This window comes from Netta rufina, assembly GCF_964035555.1.
Source record: "Netta rufina genome assembly, chromosome: 7".
Classification (NCBI taxonomy): domain Eukaryota; kingdom Metazoa; phylum Chordata; class Aves; order Anseriformes; family Anatidae; genus Netta; species Netta rufina.
The window spans coordinates 15,345,595-15,370,262 of record NC_140130.1 but is presented as its reverse complement, the minus strand read 5'-3'; the positions used below and the strand labels follow the sequence as shown (position 1 = coordinate 15,370,262).

The 24,668-nt window shown below is 38.6% G+C and overlaps 1 protein-coding gene and 1 long non-coding RNA gene across 4 annotated transcripts; both read left to right on the top strand.

The window, feature by feature from the left end:
• Window positions 1–70: 70 nt before the first annotated feature.
• LOC311211590 lies at window positions 71–5,084 on the top strand. The gene is made up of 3 exons (XR_014618626.1): window positions 71–387; window positions 657–719; window positions 4,799–5,084. It is a non-coding gene; the product is annotated as an uncharacterized lncRNA (long non-coding RNA).
• A 444-nt stretch (window positions 5,085–5,528) lies between these two features.
• Window positions 5,529–22,429, top strand: SAMD8 (sterile alpha motif domain containing 8). Of its 3 annotated transcripts, XM_084289772.1 has the most exons (7): window positions 5,529–5,773; window positions 6,314–6,523; window positions 11,226–11,833; window positions 13,676–13,771; window positions 14,502–14,619; window positions 15,447–15,597; window positions 16,650–22,429. In XM_084289772.1, exons 3-7 carry the CDS (start codon window positions 11,256–11,258, stop codon window positions 16,952–16,954), a joined length of 1,248 nt encoding a protein of 415 aa, XP_084145898.1. In that variant the 5' UTR covers window positions 5,529–5,773; window positions 6,314–6,523; window positions 11,226–11,255; the 3' UTR covers window positions 16,955–22,429. The 3 variants fall into 3 exon arrangements, with proteins under 3 accessions (XP_084145898.1, XP_084145897.1, XP_084145899.1); XM_084289771.1 differs by lacking the exon at window positions 6,314–6,523 and having other exon boundaries at window positions 5,530–5,773; XM_084289773.1 differs by lacking the exons at window positions 5,529–5,773; window positions 6,314–6,523 and adding an exon at window positions 8,695–8,958.
• The last annotated feature ends 2,239 nt before the right edge of the window (window positions 22,430–24,668 follow it).

The window sequence follows — 24,668 nt, the reverse complement described above, 5'->3', positions numbered from 1 at the left end:
GTACCATGCCTTCCTGTGCTGAAGACAGAGCCAAGAACGTGAGTGTAATGGTAGTCAGGTGAAACTTGTAAGCCTCTGCATTAGTTTATATAACAAGGTCTGGAATTCATAGCTTGGAGGTTTAGTGTGTTAAACTGTCATATTAGTGAATCCTTGTAGGGATGCTAGTGCTTGTGCTCCTGGCCTGCAGGCTGTGTGACTCCTGGCGGGGGTCTGCCTGTGGGCAAAACGCATGAAATGCTGATGTTCTTCCTTTGTAAGCCTGGCAGCTGATATGAAGCTCCTCTACCAAAGCAGTCCAGAAGACAAGGTACTCCCAGAAGAGAAGCTTGGTGCTGCCTCCCTCCCCCGTGTTGAAAAAGGATGGTGAAGAGCAGTGAAACCTTGGTAAGGGCTGACACACCCTTATTCCACATGCATTGCTTTACTGTGATGGAGAGAGGGATTATTTTATTTTACTGAAAGATGTATCGTAGAGAGCAATTTGAAATTGAGTATCAATGTCTGGACTAATTAACTGTGCTTAAGAGCACTCTGGATGATAGCTGGCCTGATTTAGCGGAGGAGAGGACTGCAAAAGTGGTTAAAGTTATACTTAAGGCATGTGTTCTTTACATGTTATTTTGGTCTGATTTGCTCTTGTTTCTTTCTTTCAGCAAAACAGCTTTTTAAGCTGACTGATTTGTGTTCATCAAGCAAGGAATTAACTGACCCGGCAGGTAAAAATTGTTTAGTTCAGTCTTCTCAGGTTTCTGGGTGGAGGCTTAAGTTGGGGTTTCACGAGTAGTTTTGCTAATGCAAACCCAGCCCTTTTGTTGCCAATCAAGTTATGTCAGGAAGGTAACACCTGTGTTTTATTCTGGCCCTTTTCAGCATTAAAACTTTTATTGGCCTCTACCTCGAATGCACTGGCTAAGAGCTCAGTGGTACAAAAGTTGATGAGCAGAAAAATGTGACCTCCAGAAAAATGATCTCTAAACACTGTGTGCCTGCAACATTGATATGGCATAAGGCCAGCTGCTTCAAAACAGTGTGACTCTATCAAAACTCTGGCCTTCCACCCTTAGCACCCTCTAAACCTTTAATAGCTCTGTGAACATGACTTTGGTGCAGCTGTGTTACTGACTTTTTCTTGCCAAGAGCTGTCATTGAAAGACACAGGAGACAGAGATCTGCTTTTTGGACAAGCTCCCTTACTAACACATAGGATGTAACCTTGCTGAAGGGGCAACCATTTCTTCCTGTTCCCTGTGCACCCTTGCCTGCTGTTCTGCCCTTGGCACTGGGCTTGGGTGGTCGTGGAATATTCTTCTCTTCCCATGTAGTCACACAGAATTTAGCCATCAGGTCTGTGGGCTGGCACAGGACTATCAAGCACTATTTTACTGGGATGTGTGTTGGCATGAAACACCCAAGAGGCTGAAGATCCTTCTCAGCAGAAGTACCAATACTCCTAAGAAAAACTAAAGGCTTCTGGTAAAGTTCTTGTGGTAGCATGCAGGAAAAGGCCACAATTCTCTTTGTGAAGAATTGTTGTAGTTTAGTTCATATAAAGGCAGCCTCAATGCAAATGATTACAAACAAACCAACAAAAACACTAAGGAAAACATTAACTTAATTTTGTCCTAAAATTTGGCAGCAGATTCCTTCCAGGTGTAATCTCTTGTCCAGGTGGGTTTCGCTCTCTGCAGCTTTGCCTCTTTCATGGCCCTTTTCAAGTGGCTCAGAACAGATGTGAAAAGCAACAAACTTGGATACTGAACAGGAAGAAACTAGAAACTAGCTTTCTCTGCATTAGGGGCTTTCTGAGGTACCAAGGATTCCCACATTCTGCTGACTGTTGGAACAGGGAGCCAAACACCTGTGCAATTATGTGTGATCTTACAAATAGCTGCTGTTTCAGCTGGAATTAATGCATGGTTAGCTACACCTAACAGAAGGCATCCTTTTAATTGTTTGACTATGCCTTTGTGATTATTTTGTAGGTAGTACTCGGTGCAGTAATCCAAATCAAACATTCCCTGGCTAATAATGTAATAGGTGGCACCAGTGTAAACAGCCATGGAGTGCTTTACTAGTGTGCAGCATGGCACTACCAGGAAAATGTACACTGGTCAAAAATAGGGCATGCACACAGTCTCTCCTACTGAAAATGCTGCTATTAGTCCCACCTGATGCCACATCTGTGACACCTCTCTCTCTCCAGTGAAAACTGGGACCAATTCTTTCATGTATTCTGAAGGAAGAAAACTTTTGATAGTAGAAATGCTACAACACAGAAGTTCAGCTAGTGTAAACAAATATGACTATCTAGATACATTCATCTCCACCATCAAAAAGATTTACTCATTTCACTCATCATCCTGTTTTCAGGATTTGGTTTTTGGGATGGTTAACTATTGAAGAAGAATGGAACTGATTGAATCCTGGTACATTTAGTTCAATGTTAAGTGAAACAGGATTTTCTGGTGTTCTACAACATGAATCTGCTTGTAACCTATGGAACAATTCCGTCTGCTTAGCACATGGCATTCAGTCTGTTGTTTTTTTTGCTGCAACAAGTTCATCTTTTGCCTTGAAAAACAATTATGCTTGATGAATTTGATTAGTTCTTAGCCATTCAGTCCAATTTTCTTCCTTTATGGGAGTAAGAAAGTTAAAGGTAAAAATAGATGCTTGAAAGTTCACACATGACTGATCTGAGTATGCTTCAACACAAGTACAGATGATAAGGCACAACCTGGTCTGTACAAAGAGATCACCAAAAAGAAAAAAACATGATGTAGATCAATTAGCACCTCTAGCTAAAGATTCCCCCCCCCCCCCCTTGCCATGCTGCATTCTTTGCTTGAAGAGAATTTTTATAGGCAATTTGTTCTCTATTCCCCCAGGGCTTTTCTTTCCTTAATAGTCTTTAGATTTATTGGAGAGAGATTGATTATTTCAAATTATTGAATACGAACACCATTATTTAATGACAAAGACTGTTTCAAAAAAACCCAACACCCCATTACATTCACACATCTCATTTTCCTTTGCTATATGTAATATATTGTAATTGGACCTAGTTGGGAAACTTCAATAAAATTTTTCTTTCTTTTTGTTATTAAATGTCAGCCTGAACATTGAATCAATATAACTGTGTAAATTGAATAAATTGTTTTCAATCTAAAGATGCACACAGTATAATTACGTACTTTAAAGTTTTTTTTTTTTTTCTTGGCAATCTGCAGGGATTTTAAAAATATCAGTAGCGTATCATTTGTCATAAATTCTAAGACTGACATGTCAGCATTGGCTCTGCCTGTCAAACTTAGATCGATGCATTTGTGTCACATAGCATGAAGTGACATAACTCACAGTGATGGAATGAGGTTTATCAGAAACTTCTGTTATATAAAGCACAAATTATTTAGATAATTCACCCTTTTAAACGGCATCAGATGTTAGCAAGGAAAAGTAGTTTTCAGTTTTGAAGCACAGCGACTAAACAGCTATTAAATGTGCACTTCTATTTAAGAGTTACAAGTTTTAAATTGTGCTCTTTATTACTTTTCTGCATAAGCTAATTTGGTCGTTTTGAAAATATTTGTTATGTGATGAAACTAGATGCCAGAAAAATGCCATTAGCAGAGACAACTTCAGATGGAAACTATAAGCAGTGTAGGAGAATAGGATAAGAAGCCTTTGGCTTGTGCTTTTTTTTTTCCTTTGTGCAATCCAATGAGCTTGTGAATTCTAGTGAATACTTAAATTTTTAAAAAGGAGGAATAAAAAAAGCCACAGTACTCTGAATAAAGCAGCACTTTCCTGGCACCTTCCATATTAAAAAAAAAAAAAAAAAAAAAAAAAAAGGATGACTGCTAGCAATTTTGAATACACTCTGAATGTGGACTTAGAATAAGCAAAATTGCTTCGACTTTCAATGTGCTTTATTAGTGGCTTATCTTCAGGTCTCTTGGATTTTTTTGTCTTTTTTTTTTTTTTTCAAATTCATGCTTATGTGATCTACAGTTCACTGGTGTATTTGGACTTGTCAGTTTTTCATCTAATTTGTGTGGAGGGAAAGAAAAGAAACATCGAGAGGACAGAAATGGCTTTTCCTTCCTACACAGATTGCAGAGACTACCAGATCTGGGCAAAGAAGGAGGAACTTTGCCTCAAACTTCAGCACTCATTTGGGAAGAAACACATTGTTTCATGTAAAAAATAAAAGCTAGGTGGCACGGACAGCTCAAAGAAGCATCTTTGAACCAGTATCAGGGCAACATAATAATGAGCAGAAGTTCTTACAGCTGGTGTCTATTCTGCCTACCCAGTGCTTCATCTGTTTAAAATGGCTATGTTCCATTACAGCTGAGACTGTACAATCTTGGGTAGCTGTGTTAGACTGCTCAGTGGCGTGACAACTTGATGTAGCTGTGAAGCATTTTGAAATACAAAATTTCCTTTTGTTTCACTGTGATTGCACAGGCATAAGGATTGCAAAAGATCCCCTTTTTCCTCTCAAAAGAGTATGAGGCCAAATTCTCTGAAAAAGCTAGGCTTATTTAACGTAATGAAGTTACTGGCACCTGAGCTTTTTTACTTCAAAGGAAGCAACAATTTGGGAGACTTGTATTGGACCTCATAGCCACTACATCATTGATACAGAAATTTCTGTATGTTCTTCAGGCTGCTGCGGCAAAGGGCTGACTGCTAAGGCAGCCAGCTGATAGACAAAATAAATTTATTTCTGGAATCACTTAGTTCTATCTTTTCCGTCCCCTTCTATCCCTTCCATTTGTATTATTTATAGGTTGTGGAGCACCTGCAGTTACAGTGCCTGGGTGAGGCTTTCGTAAGTCACTTGTGCTGTTCACATCTGTGCTCTGGATCACCTTGGAGAAACGCCTGAGTGCTGTCAGCCAGCTGCTGGCTTTCAGATTTATTTCCTCTGCAGACATCAGAGAAGAATAATTGTGCAGAAATGGTGCTTCTGAAGAGAGAAATGTTTTGGAAGAGTTTATTTATATGGAAATAGAGCTTTGTGTAAGGGTCCTGCAAGTCTTCTCAGGTGTTATTTTCCACGTGTATGCCTTCAAAGGAAGGGGGGGCGGTATGTTCATGAACTATTCAAGTGTGGTTTTTTCTTTGAATATTATAACTGTATGTTTATAAGCTTCATTAAAAAGTCAATGGCGATTCTGTTTAGCGTGGATTAAAGTCAGTGACAATTCTGGTTAGCGCGGTGAAAAGCTTTCATCTTTCTCACATCCAGTCCCTACTAAGGTACTTCCCTGTCATAGACTGTGCTGGGTAAAAATGTATACTAATGTGCATTCCTACAGCGCATTTTGCACCCTCTCGTGGATTTAGACACGCTCTGTTATCAGACAAGCTCCAAGCTGCGCTTCTCTTCGGCTCCGCTGTTGGGCCGGGGAAGGTCTGGCCCGCCTGGCGAGGCGCTGCCCGCCTCCTCCACCCTCCCGCTCCCCAGGAGCCGAGGTCGCCCCTGGGTGCCTCGGGCACCTTCCCCCGGCCGTGTGCGGGCGCTGTGAGGGGGCTCCCCGGCAGCAGCGTGGCCAGGCCCTGGGCCTGGCCGCCCGGGGCCCCCCCGGATGCCGCCGCCGCCCCGCTCCGCCCTTTCCGCCTGCCGCGCCGCCGCCGCCGCCGCTTCCGTGCGGGTGATGGGGAGGCTGCGGGGGCCGCCGCCGCTGCAGGAGGCAGGGAGGGCGCCCGGGAGCCGCCGCCGTCCCGGGGCCGGGCGCTGCGGCACCGCCACTTAGCGCTGGTGGGTGAGCCGGGGCCGGGCGGGGAACGGGGGGCGTCCCTGCGCCGTGCCCCTGCCCCAGTCCCTGCCTTTCCCTTCCCCGCGGCGGCTGCTCGTGGGGTGCGGGCTCCTGGCGGTGGGGAGGAGGGTTCTGCCGTGCTTTGCGCCCTACGGGGGAAAAGGGGAAGGGTCCGGAGGGGTCGGGGCACGGCGAGGTGTGCAGGGCTGGCGGGAGGCTCCTGGCGAGGCGCGGAGGGGCTGCGATGCGGGAGCGCGGCTCGGGGAGGAGGCGTCCTGCGGGCTGGCAGCCAGCACGAATTTAGCGGTGCCCTGCTCCGGGGGTCCTGCTGCTGCCGCTCTGCTTTGTTTTCTTCCCAGAAATACGCGGGTAAAGGCACAGCTCGGTCCTGGAGCTGCAGTCGTTCAGGTTTTGTAGTCGCTTCTCCGCATACAGAGCCTCAGCTTTGCTGCCCCCTCGGCTGGTTGGGATCCCTGAGCCATTGTAGATGTTTAATGATGATCACATAACTTGTAAAAGTTTCTCATTTCTTGTGTGTTTAGAAAGAAGAAGGCTTAGATGTTCTCAGGACTTAAAAAGATCAGTTTGTAAGTCATTGTCAGGAGTAAGAGCAAATGTGGTATCGCTTCAGAGACTGTGCTGTTAGGTGGAAGGATTGGTCGTGTCATCCCCCCTTTTCATCAGAAAATGGGGGCGTGAGAAGAAAAGGAAGAGGTAAACGGGGAAAGCGGTACACCTGAGTTGTTTTTCTGGTAAGTTGTCCAAGGGTAAAGAGCAGCAAACGTTACCAGATGGGTACAAGATTTCTTGAAGTTGGAGGAAGAAATACTTGACATTTGACATTTAGTGTGTGAAATGTACAAGGTCTTGTACAAACATTAATGGATATACCGTGAATTACGTTCTGTGATAAGTGGGGGAGTACTTGATCAGTTGCTTAAAAATCACTTGTGTGTGCCTTGAATTATGGTGGTAGGATAAAAAATGTTTTGTTCACTGGTTTGTAGATCAGCAGTTGAGCTGCTTTCAGTGTTCATTTGAGTGTAGTACAACCCATTTGGTTTAATGAGGGGTAACAGTCAAGGAGCGGTGGATGTTCTGTTCAGCTTGCTGCAGTGTGTAATCACTCTTAGTGGTTCTTAAGACAAATATGTTTAGCTTTCAGGATTTTCTGTAATAGCTGCTGTCAGTTTTGCATGGAGACATTCTGTCAGAAGGGCTCTTCTAAGCATATGGAGCTAATCTTTGATTTCACAGTATCAATTCTTTATTTTCCACAATGCAGCACTTCACTGAGTAATTCTTGTAAAGCACATCTTCCTATATGATTTAAAACCTAAGTCTTAGAATAAGCCAAACAAGTTTTACTTCGAGTTTTCTTATCTTTCTTTCATAAATACCATTAAGACCTTTGAGTACAGTTACAATACTGCTGACAGTGTCACTTAATAGAAATGTTTATAAAGCAATTCTAACAGCAAAGTCACTAAGTAAAACTGAACGGAAGTTTTACAATAATATTGCTGCACTTGAAATTAATATAGGCTTGTAGGCTTGTTTCAGGGTAGTATCCAATTTTTCAGTGTTACAGTGGGCATTGTGCCATGCTTGGTCAGTTTTATAACTTATATATTTATGCGATATATGTATCACTGTCCTGTTTTTGCAAGTGTTTTTTTTCTCCCATTGTTTACAAGATAGACTGTATATAGTGACATTTACAAGGTAAGGATCAAATCACTGCACTAGTGCACGCTATATGGCAATGAAACCTTTGGTGCTGTTTGCTCTAAATAAGCACTGGAGAATCTGGAGTTTTCAAGAAGAGCAGATGACGAGCTGCTGATGCAAGCAGTGGGGTGCCCGAGACTTTTGGTGCATGACAAGGCAGTGCTGTTTCCAGCACGGCATTCAGTCAGTGTGCCAGACAGCAGCCTTCCTATTGCAGGCTGGCTCAGCGCGCGCTTTTGTGCATGGTGTTTTTGTGCAGCAGCACAGCCAGCGCCTCAAACCTGTGTCACGCCCGCATTGCAAGCTAGCAGACTTTGTACAGGAAAACTTTTCACCCAAGATGTGAGGTGCTGTGCTCCTCGGCCAGCTGACCTGGTGAAGGAGGGACAGCTGGAGTCGCCTATATGCAAACTGCAGCCTGAAACCTCCTACAGAGAAATGTAGGTTACGTCGTGTGAGATCTGATAGCTCTTCAGCGTCCTTCCTAAAATTACTCTCAAGGATGGCAAGAACTGGACATAGCTGGGAAAATAAAATCCTGAAGCATGTCAGCAAGGAGAGCCACGGGCCGTGCCCCGTACATGTGGTCAGACTGTGGGGCTGCAAGGATGCTGGTAGCTTGGTGTGTGTGTCTGGGGCCAACTCGCTCGGTATCCCACTCACCCTGCTGCAGGCACAGCCAGAGGCTCGTCTAACCCCTCAGCTATGATTCTGGTGTAAGCGAGCTCTGTTTCTATGATGGGCCATTCCTGTAACAGGACTACTGCCCAGTGTTGGTGTAATGGCAGTGCTACTTTCCCTTCCCTATCGTAGGGGTAATATTTGACTTCCACGTTTGTAATTCAGGGTAATGACTTAGTGTCCATGTGCTGGAGAAGTTATGGGCGTAATGTTTGACTGACAGTGATTCAGTAGAGGAAAACATGATAGAACTGTGGGTATTAATTTTGGGAGAGATATATATTTAAATAAGGAAAATCCAGGGAAAATGTTAATAATATTGGAAAACATAGCTAGGGTATGCTTAGTCTTGCAGAGGCAACTTGTTTTTGAAAATACCTTAACCAAACTGTAGAAATATTCGTGAGTTAGAAGCACCATTTTTTGTAAAATAAAATAAAAAGACTCCTTACACCCATCAGCATTGCGCACATGCAGTAGTTCATATTTGGTTGTATCCATGCTGTTAATTGAAAGGCCAGAGAAAGAAAAGGGGAAATAGAACACATGATACGTACTGCTGATGGGCTGACTAAATATAAAATCACAGTAACAGGAAAGTAATCAACCAGCTAGCTGCAGACATTGCTGATGTCAGGAGAAAAGTATATTTTGCCCTCTGACACTTCAGTCTGTACTTGGTCCATGTTATTCACGCGTTCCATTATTTGGTTTCGGAGATAAAACCAGTAACGTAGAAGGCAAAGTAGCTGTTGGTGCTGTTTTCTTCCAAAAGGCAAGTACAGTCATCTAGGTGTCTTGCTCTCTTCGGTCAGGTCGATCAGTCTTGCATCGCAGACAGGTAGTGTTGGAAATGTTACGAAGCGTAAGTGGAATCTGTATTGGAGTCCAAGTTAACATATTGGGATAAAGAAATTGCATAAAAGGCATAGGAAAAAATTAAGGATTATCGTAAGTATAGAATATTTCTGTTTCTGTCCTATAAATTCACACTTTTAGTAAGCTTCAAAACTGAATAGTAGCAATTGGGCATAGAGATCAGTATTGTATTCCAGGTGCTTAGATTAAGAGCTAAGAAAAAATGCTTTTTACTGTGTAAGCTACAGAAGTGGCACTGAATGCGCAGTCTGAAGGAGAGCGTTGCTTCTGGGTTTAAAGAAAAACCCTCGCATCAAAACTGAACGTAACCTGTAGCTCTGAAGATGAAGTTAGCTGTGAGCTGTGTGGAATGGTGAAGTTTGTGCTTTAAGTGCTTGTTTCTTTTGCAGTTGGCTAAATGCCTTTTCTTTGGCAGCATCTAAAAGCAGGAGTGGGTCCTATCAGGTGCATCTTAAGCTGATGCAGACTTTCTCCCAGGTCCACTCTGTTCAGTAATGACCTTTGATGTTTTGGGGTATGCTTACTCAGTGTTGCAAGGTCACTTTTCCTGCATGTTACACAAGGGCAGGTGTATTCATTTATTTATAAGTTCTGGAATGCCATACGAAGAAACACTGGGTTGGTGTTAGGATTCTTGACTCATACTGGTTCGTTCAAATGAAAGGAGTTCTGATAGGGTAAAGAAAGTTTCTTGCCTTTGCTCTCAGAAGTTGCTTTGGTTAGAAGACAGACCAGTGAGTTGAGTACATTTTGGTAAGTCTAAATTCACTGCTTTTAGAAAACTGGTGATGACTACAGTGTTACAAAAACACCGTGATAGCAAACATTTGCAGTTCATCTGCAGTTCTAGGTGACGCTGGAAATCCAGATGAGCAACTTAAGTGTTACGTTGTTTTTGTTTTTACCTGACTAAGATTTAAAAAAAATACAAAGGTCAATAAACTGATTGTTAATTTGCAAACTAATTGGCATAATTTCTTTTGTAATAGCTGTGTTATAGTTGTTTTGAGCAGTATTTTCAGAAGTAGTAGGATAAGAGAAATGAACAAATATGCTCTTACATGGAGAAGGAAGAATATAGTAGATGTGGAGAAGACTAGTAATTGTTTGTGGATGTTTCAGCAACTGTTTAAATAAAGGTGTTAAAGCTCATGTACATATTGACTGTATGTGGAGTTTTGAGGAATCAAATCTGCATTGTGTACGTGCTGTTTACATATAAACAGCTGCAGAGGGAATATTGTCAGAGGTACCACTCCCTCAGTGCTTTTAGTAGGGCAGCTTTGAGTTGTGCTTCCATTTTTCTTCTAACCTGTATCTTTTGTACTGATGGGAAATCTTGATTGACAAGTCAAATGTTCTCTGATATAGAAGAAAGTAGGGCAGTCCTATTAGATGTATAGTGGAAGAAAAAGTTGCACCCAGTAATTATAAGTGCTACTTCTAACAATAGGTACAGTGCCTTTTTAAAACAAGCAGCGAGACGTAAAGATGATACTGCAAATGATTTATCTTAAGTACGCATTTCAAACAGATGTATATAAAGCTGATGACTGCACCGTTAACATACAACAAAGTTATCCCAAGTCTGTATGACTGTAGATACCTTGTCTTAGATTTACTTGGCGGGGGGGTGTCACACTGCCAAAGCTTCTGGATGAATTTTAAATCAGTGGAATATGTTGGACCTGTAATGTACTATTTTTTTTTTTTTTTATCTCTTAATTCAGTTTTGCATAGTTGCTGGCTATACTTTCTTGCTTAGTTCTGAACTGCAAACAGCAGAAAAGACTAATGATTAAGCTGATATTTAAACAGGGTAATCTTTGTTCTTCATTGCCTAGCATAATTCACAAATTCAGGTTTTCTTTTTTAACAAAAGAATAAAAGACTGGGTATATCTAGGAAATATTCTGCTTCTAGGTGGCTTTAAATTTCTATTGAGGCTCAAATTAGATAAACTTTCCTCGGTTTTGCTGGACTCCAAGTGTTAAAAAGTATTTTTGTATTACTTGCCTAATGAATCATATGTCTGTTTTTTGCCAGGTTCATACATAAAACATCTTTGCCTAAGTAAGCTTCTAAAAACACACAGAAGACACCAATGTTTCAGTAATCTTCATTAGACATTGAGGTCTTCTCTCTTTCTCCAATATCTAACAGGTCAATTTTATTGGCGCATAGAGAAGGACGATGGCAGGCAATAACCAGCTTTGCATTCGACGTTGGACAACCAAGAACGTGGCCAAGTGGCTGAAGGAAGAAGGCTTCTGTGAATATGTGGATATTTTGTGCAATAGACACAGGCTAGATGGAATTACATTGCTGACACTTACAGAATACGATTTACGATCCCCTCCACTGGAAATCAAAGTCCTGGGGGATATCAAAAGGCTAATGTTGTCCATACGCAAGCTACAGAAGCAACATATCGATGTCCTAGAAGAGCTGGGTTACAGCAGCGATAGTCACATTGGCACAGTGTGCGCTACTGTTGGTTCGCTGCAGGGTACAGATTGGTTTTGTAATGGTGAAGTACCTCGGGACTATGATGGACCAATTACTGACTTGAATGGTGATCAATATCAGTATGCAAATGGCAAAAACAAACACTCCACGAGGAGACTGGACCCAGAGTACTGGAAAACAATTTTGAGTTGTGTGTATGTCTTCATAGTGTTCGGCTTTACATCGTTTGTTATGGTTATAGTACATGAACGAGTACCTGACATGCAAACGTATCCACCTCTACCAGACATATTTCTAGATAGGTAAGATTTTTTTAAAAAAAACAATACAATAAAACCACGTTTAAAGTATAGGCTGCTTTTTCTTCATTCTCAACATTTCTAATGCTCTTGAAAATGCTCTACAAAATTGTCATGAGTATAGTAAACCCTCTGCTAAGACTGAAATGTGCTTCTGTTAGATGTAGGGATTTGGTCTTCTCAGGGTAAAGTAATCTGTTATTTTACCCCATTTATATTTAATTCTGCATCTTTAGTGAATCACAACGCAGGAATTAATTCTTCCATCTTCTCATTCTGGTAAAAAGGGTGATGGTCAACTCTCATAGGTAAGCAGACACATACATTTTCTGAAATCCAGATGCTGCTGTGAAGCATAACGTGTCTTGGTGTAGGAAGACTTACGATGAAGAAATGTTTTGGTCTTAAAATTTAAGTTCTTTCACAGTCCTGGCAGCCCACAGATGGCTGACAATCTGGAGAAGAGATGTACTTTGCTTTGGGAAAGTTGGTCAACGAAGTGCCAATGAGTAAGGAAATGAAAAGGGATAGTATTGATACTGTAGTTATACTGTCTTCTTGATGTTAACTTGTTTAAAATGCTTTAGGGGAACTGAAGCAGACCAAATATGTCAGCTTCTTTACAAACCATAGAGTATCTGTGTATGAAAACACTTTAATGACTTAAACAGTGCCTGTGGCTTTTCTAGTGTTAAAGAATATATTCCATTTCAGTCAGAAAAGATACACAACACCAGAGGTGAAATTCTAGTCAATGACGAGAAATTTAGTAGGAGATAAATGCTCCATTTGAGGAAGTTCACTTGCACCACGGAGAATTTATGGCCTGGAGAGTTCCAAAAGACAAGATAAACTGTCTAAAAGCCACAGTCTTTTTATTCTTGCCAGTAATTTTCATTAATGGTTTTAGTGAAGTCAGTAGGGGCCTAATCTTCTGACGTAGAGTGCAGAATCCCCAATAAAAGTAGATACAGCTCAGCAAGGATGGACCTTATCAAACAAAGTGATGGAGGGGAGAGAGAATGAGAACTATGTCATTGCTGGATTTTGTTCCCAGGACAAATTCCACAGTACACATTGAGTGGAAGGATATGGAGGAGCTCAGACAGCAGCAACCCACCAAACAATGCAAGAGGATTACTACAAATCTAGCATTTGAGCAACACTTCGCTAGCCCTTTGTATCAAAGAGAACACAACTATTAGGAACAGCCTCTCCTGAAAGCTGTCAGTCTGTATTTTGGTGAAGTTGCAGGGAGAAAATTGTAGCTACTGCCCACAAGGAAGTATTAAATCTTGACAAGCAAGGCTAAGCTGTTTGCATACAGTGATTATCACTGAAATCTAACTTCAAAAGTCATTTATACTTTTCCTAATACTTTCCTGTGTAGTTCTGCTTCCTTAAAGTTGTGCAGCATTTCATTGTGTTGACATGGTATTCTTATAAGCATAAGCAGCATACTTGACATGCAAGTTTGTGTCAGATTACCATTGTTTCCCAACAATCTTCAAAGGAACATCGTCTTAGTAAATCACATGTAAATTAAAAGAGCAAACTAGAGATTTTCTTTCATTTACTGAATTCTGTGTAAACGTTTGCTGAAAGTACATTACTAGGAGATAATATTAATAAAAATAATTTATTTAATTCAGTCTATTGATAATTTTGATTGTAGTATAAACTATTGTGAGATTAACTCAAGTTCATTTTGTAGTTAAAAAGAACCTTATATGCTTTTTTTTGTAATTACTGAGACTAGAAAGAAAAAGTCAAGCCTTTGTGTTTGTATTTTAGGTTAACATCCTTGCTTCATCTTTTTTTTTTTTTTTTTTTTTTTCCTTTTAGTGTCCCAAGGATACCATGGGCTTTTGCTATGACTGAAGTATGTGGTGTAATTCTTTGCTACATTTGGCTATTGGTTCTTCTGCTTCACAAACACAGGTACAGTGTATATATACATTCAAATTAAGTGGTGCCTTGATCTAGAGGAAGGACTTAAAAAGAATTTATCAGGACCAATTAAGACTCTACAGTTAATATAAGTTTATGAATTTCTTAATATTGTTGAAATGGAGTATGAGGACAATTTAATCAAGGATGTTGAGTTATAAACATTACGGAGTAATATGGGTGTATTTTTCTACCAGACTTGCTGGTTATTTTCTTTTGTACATGTATGTTTCAGAGAGCCACCAGTATGTATTCTCATGTTGTAAAAATTCTGTTTATAAGAAAATTCTATGAGAATGAAACTTCACAGGATGACTGAGCCAGCCTAGCAGCTTGCTGTTACTGAAGGAGGGGAGAAAACCTTTTTGTGTGTGTGTGTGTGTGTGCATATTTTAAGTTAAATTTTTACCAGTTTGTTGATCTTTATAGGTTCACCAACAGAAGGCATGAGTGCCAAAGCTAGTACAAGTACAGCTAGTATAGCTGCAGAGAAGTGGGATGGTGGGGCTTTTGGTGGCAGTAAGCCTGCTCCTTTGTTTCACCCTGTCATGTGGAATAATGCCTTTATAGTACTACTGAAAATAAATAAACAATACAATGACATTTGGAACAATGGTGAAAGGACCTAATGGAACTAAACTGTGGTGGGAGGAAATGTTTTCTTCATGAAAATACAATATATTAGTATTCTTACTGTCAGTTCCTATGTATTTTTTCCCAGGTCTATACTTCTGCGAAGGCTGTGCAGCCTCATGGGGACGGTATTCTTACTACGTTGCGTTACAATGTTTGTTACCTCGCTCTCCGTGCCAGGCCAGCACTTACAGTGTACTGGAAAGGTAAAAACTTTAAATGCTTTAAATTCTTTCTCAGGATTTTTTTTTAAATGCATATTTTTAAATTTTATTTAGGTTATGGTTACGATTACTGTAACCATCATGCTAGGTGTGTATTTGTTAGAATAGCACATGGCTCTTATCTTCCCCTCCATCCCTAACTTTATTAGTTGCTATTGTGCATGTATGCATCCTTAGGGGTCTTAGAAACACCTGCTGCATTGGGGAGGAGATGGTGACTTGGTGAAGGGAAGCAGGGAGACATTCGGACTATTTCACAACAAAAATTGAAGAGAATACATCAGAGAAATAAGCACTTAAGACACTGACTTAACAAAGACAAGATGAAAGTGGAATAGTCACTTTGTCTTGTTGGATGCTTTGTTTTGAAGAAAGTATTTCACCATATCTAAGAAGAAATATTCCATAGAACATGGGATCTAGTATTTTTATCTTAGCTTTTAGTTGGAAGAAGTTTGAGCTGAATACTGGAAGACTGACAAAGACACGTTGGGAGGTAGAATGCATGTGGGGGAAGGAAAAAAAAAAAAAAAAGGTGGCAGACTTGGTATGTAAATTACTTGCAACAAAACACTCTAAATGCCAGGATTAATCAGAGGTACTAATTGTAGTTACTAATGGGACTGACTGCCACAATAAAATCTAAAGGTGTGCAAATGTGTATTTTAATAAAAGGCACAAAATGATCAATGCTACTAAACATACATAGTGCTAGACAGCTAATTTCTAGTTGTCTGTGGTATAACTTTAAGGGTATATTGTTTGGGCTGGGGAGGAACTTACTAAAGGTTAATGTTACTGTCTTTTAGTTGTACGGCAATGTTTGGGCAAAACTCCAGCGGGCATTTGCAATATGGAGTGGCTTTGGAATGACTCTGACTGGAGTACATACGTGTGGCGATTACATGTTCAGTGGCCACACTGTTGTCCTGACCATGCTTAACTTCTTTGTCACAGAATGTAAGTACACAGTGTCAATACTTGAATGTCCTTAAGTGTTAAGAATTTGTACTGTTTGCTGTCAACCACAGGTGCAAATACTTTAATGTCCTTAAGTATTCTCTGCTGCTTGCCCTCAGCCAAAGGCACGCTGAGTGATATTAAAGCTAACAAATTTAAATCATGGGCTTTTTCTCAGGTTTGTAACAGTTAACTTGCAGACAGTAAAGGAAAAGAACCTTGTAAATTAATGGAAGGATAAATAGGGCACATGGGAAAAAACAAGTGAAATGAGCCAGGAAATCAGAAAGGCTTTGTAACTAGAATACTAGGGAAGGTATTAATGATTTTCTGTTACCTTTGTATCTGACAGTGACACATCAGACAAAATCCCAGTCTACGTTTATTTACCTTTAGTATAATCTGCAGATAAATAGCAAACCTCATGAGTGAGACTATATGAAACAGAGTTCTTCTGTAAATATGAGGTGTTATTAGATACATCATTATAGCAAGCTAAAATAATTAGCCTGAGTTCACATTTGATCGAATGACTGGAATAACAGAGTTATGTATACTTTGTTATATTTCCCCTTACACATGTAAAAGACATGATTTTCATTAACAATAGTCAATGGGACGAAATTCTGATTTTCATGGTCCTGAAGAACTTCAGTATGCTGTGTTAATCCAGAAAAAGAATAGTAGCAGCTGTATCTGTAAAGCAGTAATGAAGTAGTTGACATTTATAACTTGTTGTTATTGAATTTATTGGATGTGTGAATGTAAACAAAGCTTCCAGACAAAGACAAAAATTTCATCACATTTTGGATGGAAAAATCTTCACATAAACTTGCTGGGTTTAGTCCTGGATTGAATTGCATATTCTGTATCTCGTTCATGAAATGCTTCCTGCTATAGAAATAGTTCAAAGAACTTCATATATTCACAAGAAACTTTATATATGTAACAAAAGGGAATTGAACTGATTTCTACTTCTTGTTGTCAACTGTGCACTTTACAGCCCAGCGGTATGAGACACTCCAGGTCAGTTCCTTTCTGTTTTCTCCTAGATACGCCAAGGAGCTGGAACTTCTTGCACACCTTATCCTGGGTCCTGAACCTCTTTGGAATCTTCTTCATTTTGGCTGCACATGAACATTACTCTATTGATGTCTTCATTGCCTTTTACATCACTACAAGACTCTTTTTATATTACCACACGTTGGCTAATACTAGAGCATATCAGCAGAGTAGAAGAGCAAGGATCTGGTTTCCAATGTTTTCTTTCTTTGAATGCAATGTTAATGGTACTGTTCCCAATGAGTATTGCTGGCCATTTTCAAAACCTACGATAATGAAAAGACTGATTGGCTGAAGAGTGTGTGTGTCAGTTGAGATTTTCATGAACTGTTATGACTAAGACCCTACAAGGCTAGCTGGAAGGGACATGAAGTAACAGTTTTCACTCCGTGGCCACTGCCTCCTTGTCGTGCTTCTTAGATTCTTAGCCATAGAACGGGGTTGCCACACTCTGCAGGGATGAGTTTTGTTCCTGTTTTAATGGAAGACAACACGGGGACTGGTAGAGGCAATCAGTGAATCATAACTACAAACCAGAGTAGTAAGGTTCTGTGTGAATGTTTAAGTAATTTCAAGTCACTTCAAATGTGTGCTTGTACTGAATATAATATACCATTTACAGGTCCAGTTAATCACCTTTACCTGACATGCCAGCCTTTATGTACACTGACTAAAAAATTAGAACCTTACAATGACTTTCTTTTAAAACAGTCAAAAATTTAATTATTGAAACAAACTCTGTGTACACTAAAAGATTGAGGAGTACTGTGTCATAATGAGGAAAACAATATAGTTCCTTGCTAAAAGAGTCTCTTAACTGTTAATAGTAAGTCTTAAAGTATAATTGACAATATAAATGGTCTGTGTATGGATTGCCAAAAATGAAAGTCTGCCTTGTGGCTATGGAATGATGTTTTGTGTTTTTTTTCGATGAGAGGTTATTTAGTCTAGTCTGTCAACTGTCTATATGGTTGTTCTGGCACCTGGAAGTTTTCCCTTTTGTTTTAAATAAATGAGTTAAAGTAAATGCTGCATCCACTGAATGTAATATTAATTTAGCTTTAGTGCATTTAAAGCCACAACATAATTTTTCTGTGTGGTTTTAATTGCTTTGTACCCAGCCCTATGCATGCTTTTTAGGAGCAGCTCTTTAACACTGGAGGAACAGAACAGTTATCTTCACATATCTTACTGTCCCATAAATGGACGGGGAAATGCATGTAGTAATCCTTTCAGGAAAAGTAATAATAGTGAGTTTTGGAAATAGTGCTCATATTGATGTATGTTTTAGCATTCTGGTGTCAACAATATGGTGAATATCTCTGGATATATATACACAGTATATTTGTATATATATATGCACACAGTATATGTTCTTCTAACAAAATGAAAAAGACTAGTTCTTAATTTAAGTTCTTCATTTATTATGCTGAAAGAAAGTACCATAAACAGTTGACTTTTGGTTGTTTAAAAAAACAAAACAACAACACACTGCCTAATGCATGAGCAAGGATCACAGATGGTGACATCTTATGCAGTGGTTTGTAAGGGGACAATACTAATGTTGGCTGCAGAGGCCTGAAATGAGATTTATGCTTAATGGAAATGGATAAGTAAAAGGTGCAAATCTTAAAATGTTGTAGCCTTTTTAATTTGTTGTTAGAATTTCAGAATAGGTAGTATGCACAAAAGTCATAGCCTAAGTCAGCCTTGGAAAGTTGCATGAAGCATTTTCTGGCTTGGTACAGGCTGCCTTGATGACTGTAGTGTACTTAAGCTTGCATAGAGAAGGATCCCTTTGGTAGAATTTTGCAGTTGTCTGTGTTGTGTTCCTTTTATAAACCTGGATTGTACTAACTTGACTGTCATGCACTTTTCATGATATATTATTTTTGTTACTTCATTTAGCTCCTATACCACAGAGGAATTGTGCATCTTAAAGAGTATGCAAACTATATTGAGCACACACACATTGTACTATTGCGCATACTTCATATTTGTAACATTCCAGTTTTCAGCAAAATTCCAAGTATATTACTATATTGTGTAATCTGCTATAGCGTAGTGGCTCTTGCCATCCAAACTGGGGGAGTGTGCTGGCACTTAAGGGGAAAAAAAAAAAGGAAAAAATAATCTTAAAGACACAAAGACTATTCACTCGCTGTCCTTACCTTTCTGATTTCAGAAAGGCAATTTAAACATTCCTCTTGAGACTTTATAATCAAAGAGCTCTATTTGTTAATTTATATTTGCCCTTGCAATGCACACAGAGTTACAAATACTGTTTTTTAAACTCTAGGAAAACTTCTGTTGTCAGGATATGCAGGGGGTTGTATTCCGAGTTCTGACATGTGGAGGGGCATGCAATTAAACTTGTAAAGCTCTTCATTCTAAAAAGAAATGTCAGTACTGACCAGCATAGCTGTGTCTAAACTGAAAAAAAAAAAATTTGCAATTTAGGCATACAGGAGAATTTCCAAGTACAGCCCAGTGTAACAATGTTTACGTAAAGCAAAGCTACTATTTCAATATTTTTAAGTGAAGTTCACATACTTTGAAACATAAGGGTTCTTTTTTTTTTTTTTTTTTTTTTACTTTTTTTTTCAAATTCTCTTAAGTAAATCCATATTTTAAGTCAGCGTTGCCTGTCAGTGTTTTTTAATGAAAGCTTGTTTTTCTGTGCTATCTATATGTTTTCTTGCCGCTAGATATTTGCGTATGAGAGTAATATGAAGAGGTAGCTCTTGTGAGAACTGAAGTGGGTTCAAACATTGTCAGGATAATTGTGCTTTTCTGTTTTGGAAATTAGTGTTGTCTGTCTGTAAACACCCAAGAGGAAAAAGAAAAAAGAATAATAAATAATGATAAAAGAAAATCTGATTTCAAATGCTAAAAGATCACAGTTGATCTGAAAATCTGATAATGTAAGGTTTCTTATTAATGAGATGAAAACAAATTGCAAATGACTGACAGGCTTAAAATTCTGTACCTCCTTTTAGAAGAGTCAGTGGTCTAAAAGCATTTTGCTGCTTCGCTGCTGCTGACAAGCCTTTTTAAGTAAAGGCAGCAGAGCATTGTTGGGCCTTGCATTTAATGCTAAGTATCTTCAGCATTTTCCTTCTCCCTTATGTTGGTGCACCAGTCTCTTTGCTCTCCTTCAACTTGCTGCATCTGTTGTGTGCAAAGTTATCTTCTGTGGTCTGTGGGAGTGCACACATCTGAATTCAGAGAAAGGAGAGAGTTGCTGCTTTGTGTCAGTAGGTGCAAGTGTCTTAACAGTGTGACTCAGGACTATGAAGTGCATAAACTAATCAAGTAGAAAAGTCTGTCTAACTTTTTCATAATGGATATACTAGAGAAGGGGAGAGTCCCATTCCTTCCTCGCCCTCCTTTTTTTTTTTTTTTTTTTTTTTCCCTGTAACTTAGATAATCCAGTAATATTTAATATTTGGGACTTGACAATAGTCTTGAGCTCCTCCTTGTTATCAGTTTGGGCTTATGCTTGGAGGTTGTGTGTAAATATGTATGTATGCACCAACCTGATGGTGATAGGTACAGCCACTTCTCCATCTTTTTTTTTATTATACCTTTTACATACCTTTTTAGAATAATTTTCCTAAACATTTTACTTCTATTTTTTTCTCTCTTTAAGATCCATTAAACAGTCAGAGAAGCTAGTGGTGCTGTGATACTGTACCTGCGTACAGATGTAAGGTTTCCATAGAAGTGTTTTTTAATAAACTATGGTTACACTAATAAAAGCTTGTGAAAGGATCTTTAAGCAAGGTTCCTCCAGCTGTTCTTGAATAATGATATAGGAAGCTTCCATATATGTTAATTATTTTAATGTCCTCTGGTAAACAAGATAACACTAATACCAAGTGACAGTATGAAAATGTAGATAGGCCTGAAATTTTCAAATGTCCAAGACTAACAAGAATTGGATCCTGTAAGTGTATTGCTTGTGGTACGGCTAATTATAGGCTTAACTTTAAACAAATAACTAAATATTCTGGCTTTAGTGAGGGTTACCATTTTAGTTTAAGCATTTCCTTGGATTAGACAAGGTGCGTGCTGTATAAGAGGTACATACTGATAAGTAATGGGAATAGAAAGTATCAGTTTATTTTGTTTTCCCTGTTTGTTTGTTTGTTTTTTTTTTTTCACATCTGTCTTGGAAGAAAACATTCCAGTAGAATTTAAAAGAAGTTACCGACATATACATACTCTTCTGAGAGAACAACTCTTAATAAAAAATACAATAAAATAGAATTGATATCTAAGTGTACTAAGAAGTCACAGTTGGTTAAATGATTTAAAAAAAAATAAAAATGATGTAAGCATGTTAAATATCAATAATATTAAGAATTACTTGAAATCCTTCAACAAACATAAAAGTGCAGGTTCCTATAATAACCTGTTCTGTATGGCTGTCTATATGTGGTGACTCGTGTAGTGCCAAAAAGAGTATCTAAGGGAAAGAGGGAAGGGTTGAACTGAGATGTCAAAACAAGTCTTTTGTAACAGTTAGAATCTCCTGTTTTTGTTTTTTAATTAAGCACCATTTGCACACTTCATTGCTACACTTGTCCATTACTATTTAGCTAGATTTTTTTTGGTATGCTAAAATCCACTGGGGTTTTTAAGCATCTAAAGTATTGTGGAGCTGAAATGCAATCCTTAAATGTGCATTTGTAGAAATAGCAGATGTCTTGGACAAAAGGTAGGTTGTGTGGATGTGAAGCATGTGTAACAAAAGAAAAGTCGCCTATAATGATTCTGACAAATACTATTTTGTTCTGTCTAGTCCATGTAGTTTCTACTGAAATGTTGGGGAGAGTTTGCTGGAATCTGCAAGCAGTATTACTTTTCTACTTTTGTTGATTGGTTGGTTTGTTTTACTAATGTAGGATTCCTTTACGCAAACTTGACCTGTAACTACAAAAACCACCATTATCTTTAAGTAGGAAATTTATTTGGCAGAAATCCTAGCAGTGAGCCGCTTGCCCTCTGAATTATTTTGCATATGTAGACTATGAAACAAGGATTAATTGATAGACCAGTGATGATTAATACAGTTTACTCTTTCTCATGCATCTTTGACATGTAACTGTTTGACATTGAAATGGTATTTGTTGTAGGAAAAAAGTACTTTGGAATGAACGTGCAGGTGTCTTTCTCATTGTATTATGGATATCCCAAAAACTAACAGCCCTTTGAACACTAAAATATGAACTCTGAACCATCCATATAGTAGTTTCCTGCATACTTACTGTTTGTATTTTAAGAAAGTTGCAGTGAGCATTATGTACATAATTCAGTGATGTGCACATTTTTAAAGCCAGTTTGTAATATGCGTATAAGAATTTAAGATAAACGTGGAGCACAATAACCTGATGTGTCAGCCCAGTGACTATGTAGTTGAAGACTACCTATAACTTGGTTTTGCTGTCTTTTTCAATTCAGTTTTGTCAAATAAGAGAAATTTTGTCAAATGCAAGTAACCACAAACTGCATTGTATATGGTACTTAACATAATAGGGATGCAGAAACAGGACTTGTCGCACTGAGTAGTTCCTTTAATTTTGCTCTGACAGAGAAAATAGTATTACTTAATGGCTAGAAGGTATGCCAGTGAAGTTTAAAGCAAGTACTGTAAATAAGTAAATATTGTTTGATTCTAAACTCAGATTGAATTAATATATTGTTTTATATCTTTGTTGTATTAAAACATATTTAAAAGTACCAAAATAAAATGTTTGAAAGATGACAGATGTTTGATTTACTTTACATACAAAATGATGGCTTCATTATCTCTGTTAGTGTTGTGACCATAAAAGTTAACTGGAGTAATCTAGGGTTTAGAGTTGTGTTTTTCTCACAGCTGTTTTACTGGTGTGAGAATGCATGCTGCCTAGTATATATTGGTGTGCATGAGGTTTTTCAAGCTGTATGTTGATTTGACAAATAATTTAAATATTTTTGCTATTAAAAAGTTTAAAAAAAAAAATTAAAATTGTTAGATCTCAGTTAAGTATGACAAGATGGCTCTTGAAGACTTTTCAGCTGAAGATGGCTGTAGCATCTGTAGGTATGGTAGTGAGCAGTGCTGCACTAAATCAACAGTCAGTGCACAAACTAGTGGAAAAACTGAAAAAGTGAAGTTATGAAATTTTTAATAGGTTTGCATGCTAGACCTGTTACTGCTTTGAGTCACTGATTTCAGCCATCTAGTATGTAAAAAGGATGAACAGGAAACTCATTCCTACGGAGGTATTTAAATAGCATACCAGGTATGCTGTCTGCCCTGGAGTTGTATAATCATACTTGCAAATGGCAATTTTGAAATATATTTTATGACCTTAATCCAGCTGAAACTTTCTCTCATTAGGGCTGAGCCAGGTAAATTTTAACATATTGAACTTCTGGAAACTTTCTCGTTTACTTCCCTCAGAATTATAAAACCTTGATCAACCTGATAATTTAGAGAGAATTCTGAATGCGAAGTCCTTCTTCTGTGTATCATTATTGGACAGTTATTAAGGAGGAGATTCAAAAAGAGAAATGGATGTGGCAATATACTTTTCTTAAAAACTAAAGCTTGCAAGGAGGAAGGGGAGACAGAAGTAAGGTCGTGGGTACCAGGAGCAATGTGCTTACTGCGGCCTTTGGTCTAATATTCTGGGAACCAGTAAGATGTGTTCTGGCAACTTTAAACAAGTACGTGCTTTTTGTGGTGTAAATACAGATTGGGAAAACTTCCAGAGAACATTATTGCCTGCTTCCCAGAATATGTTATAATACTACTTAGAAGTGTGGACTTTGAATAAAAATCTTTCCCCTCCACCATAACTTGCACTTATCCATGTACCTACTACAGTCAGAGCTAGAAGGGATAAAGAATTGCTGTAATGAGAAGAAATAAAAAAACAGTCTATGCAGATGGGATTCAGTCTGGTGTGTGAAACACCTCTCAGTAGCCTACAACCTCATTAGAGAGAATTTGAGGGTAACCAGACTGCCCTTTTGAGACCATTTAACTTTTATTTATTTATTTATTTTTCAGACTTACTTCCAATAGTCTCTTAAGGACATCTGATATGGAACAGAAACTACTCCCCCCATAAATTGAATGGAGGACATTAAAATATCTTGAGTATCTGCAAACTGTTTATTATCTTGTTGCATCCTATCTCTTTCTTCAGCAAGCTTCTTGTTCACTGAGAGGAAGTAGTTTATGTTTACTTACTAAATGTGTAGGTGCCAGTCTTATTTACTGCTCATCACTTAAAATGTATACTGAATTGTTAATCTTGGACTTACAAAATCTGCCAACTTCCAGAGCTGCCAAATATTGCACAGAGACTGAGCGTATTTGCACAACTAACTCTGGACTAATTGGAATTGATTTCTTAAAGCATAGGTGTGAGAATAAGATTGGTGTTATGAGCTCTTCCTCCAATATGGAAAGAAGTAAATGTTAAAAAAAAAAAAAAAAAATGCAGTTGGTACATACTACACGCACTACATTATTATAATAGTGTGTGTATATTTAAAACCCTTTCTGGAAAAATAACTGTTCTGGTTGATGGATTTTTTAAAAGATTACAACTACAGTCTTAAGTCTGTGGCTATGTATGAAGGATATGCTTTTTATTCTGGTGTTGGCCCCTAAGAAATGCTGGTAAAAGTACTGTTTCTTCCTGGTCTTTCTGGATTTCTAAACAGCTGCTAGTATTCTATACTAGAGTAATTCCTGTTCCTGTCAAAACTGTACTGGAGTTTGACGGTAGGATAGAAACGTACTGGAGTTTGACTTTAGGATAGAAACACACTGGACTCCTCATACAAGTCAAGTGATTGCTATAAAATATTGACCATCAACCCAGGTAAGTATTTTTGCTTGATTTTATTATTTTTTTTTTCTTCTCCAAGATTGTTAGTAGTTTCTCAAATAATTTTTTTTCAAGCTCTCATCTCTAGTATACCACAGCAAGTAAGATCAGTTT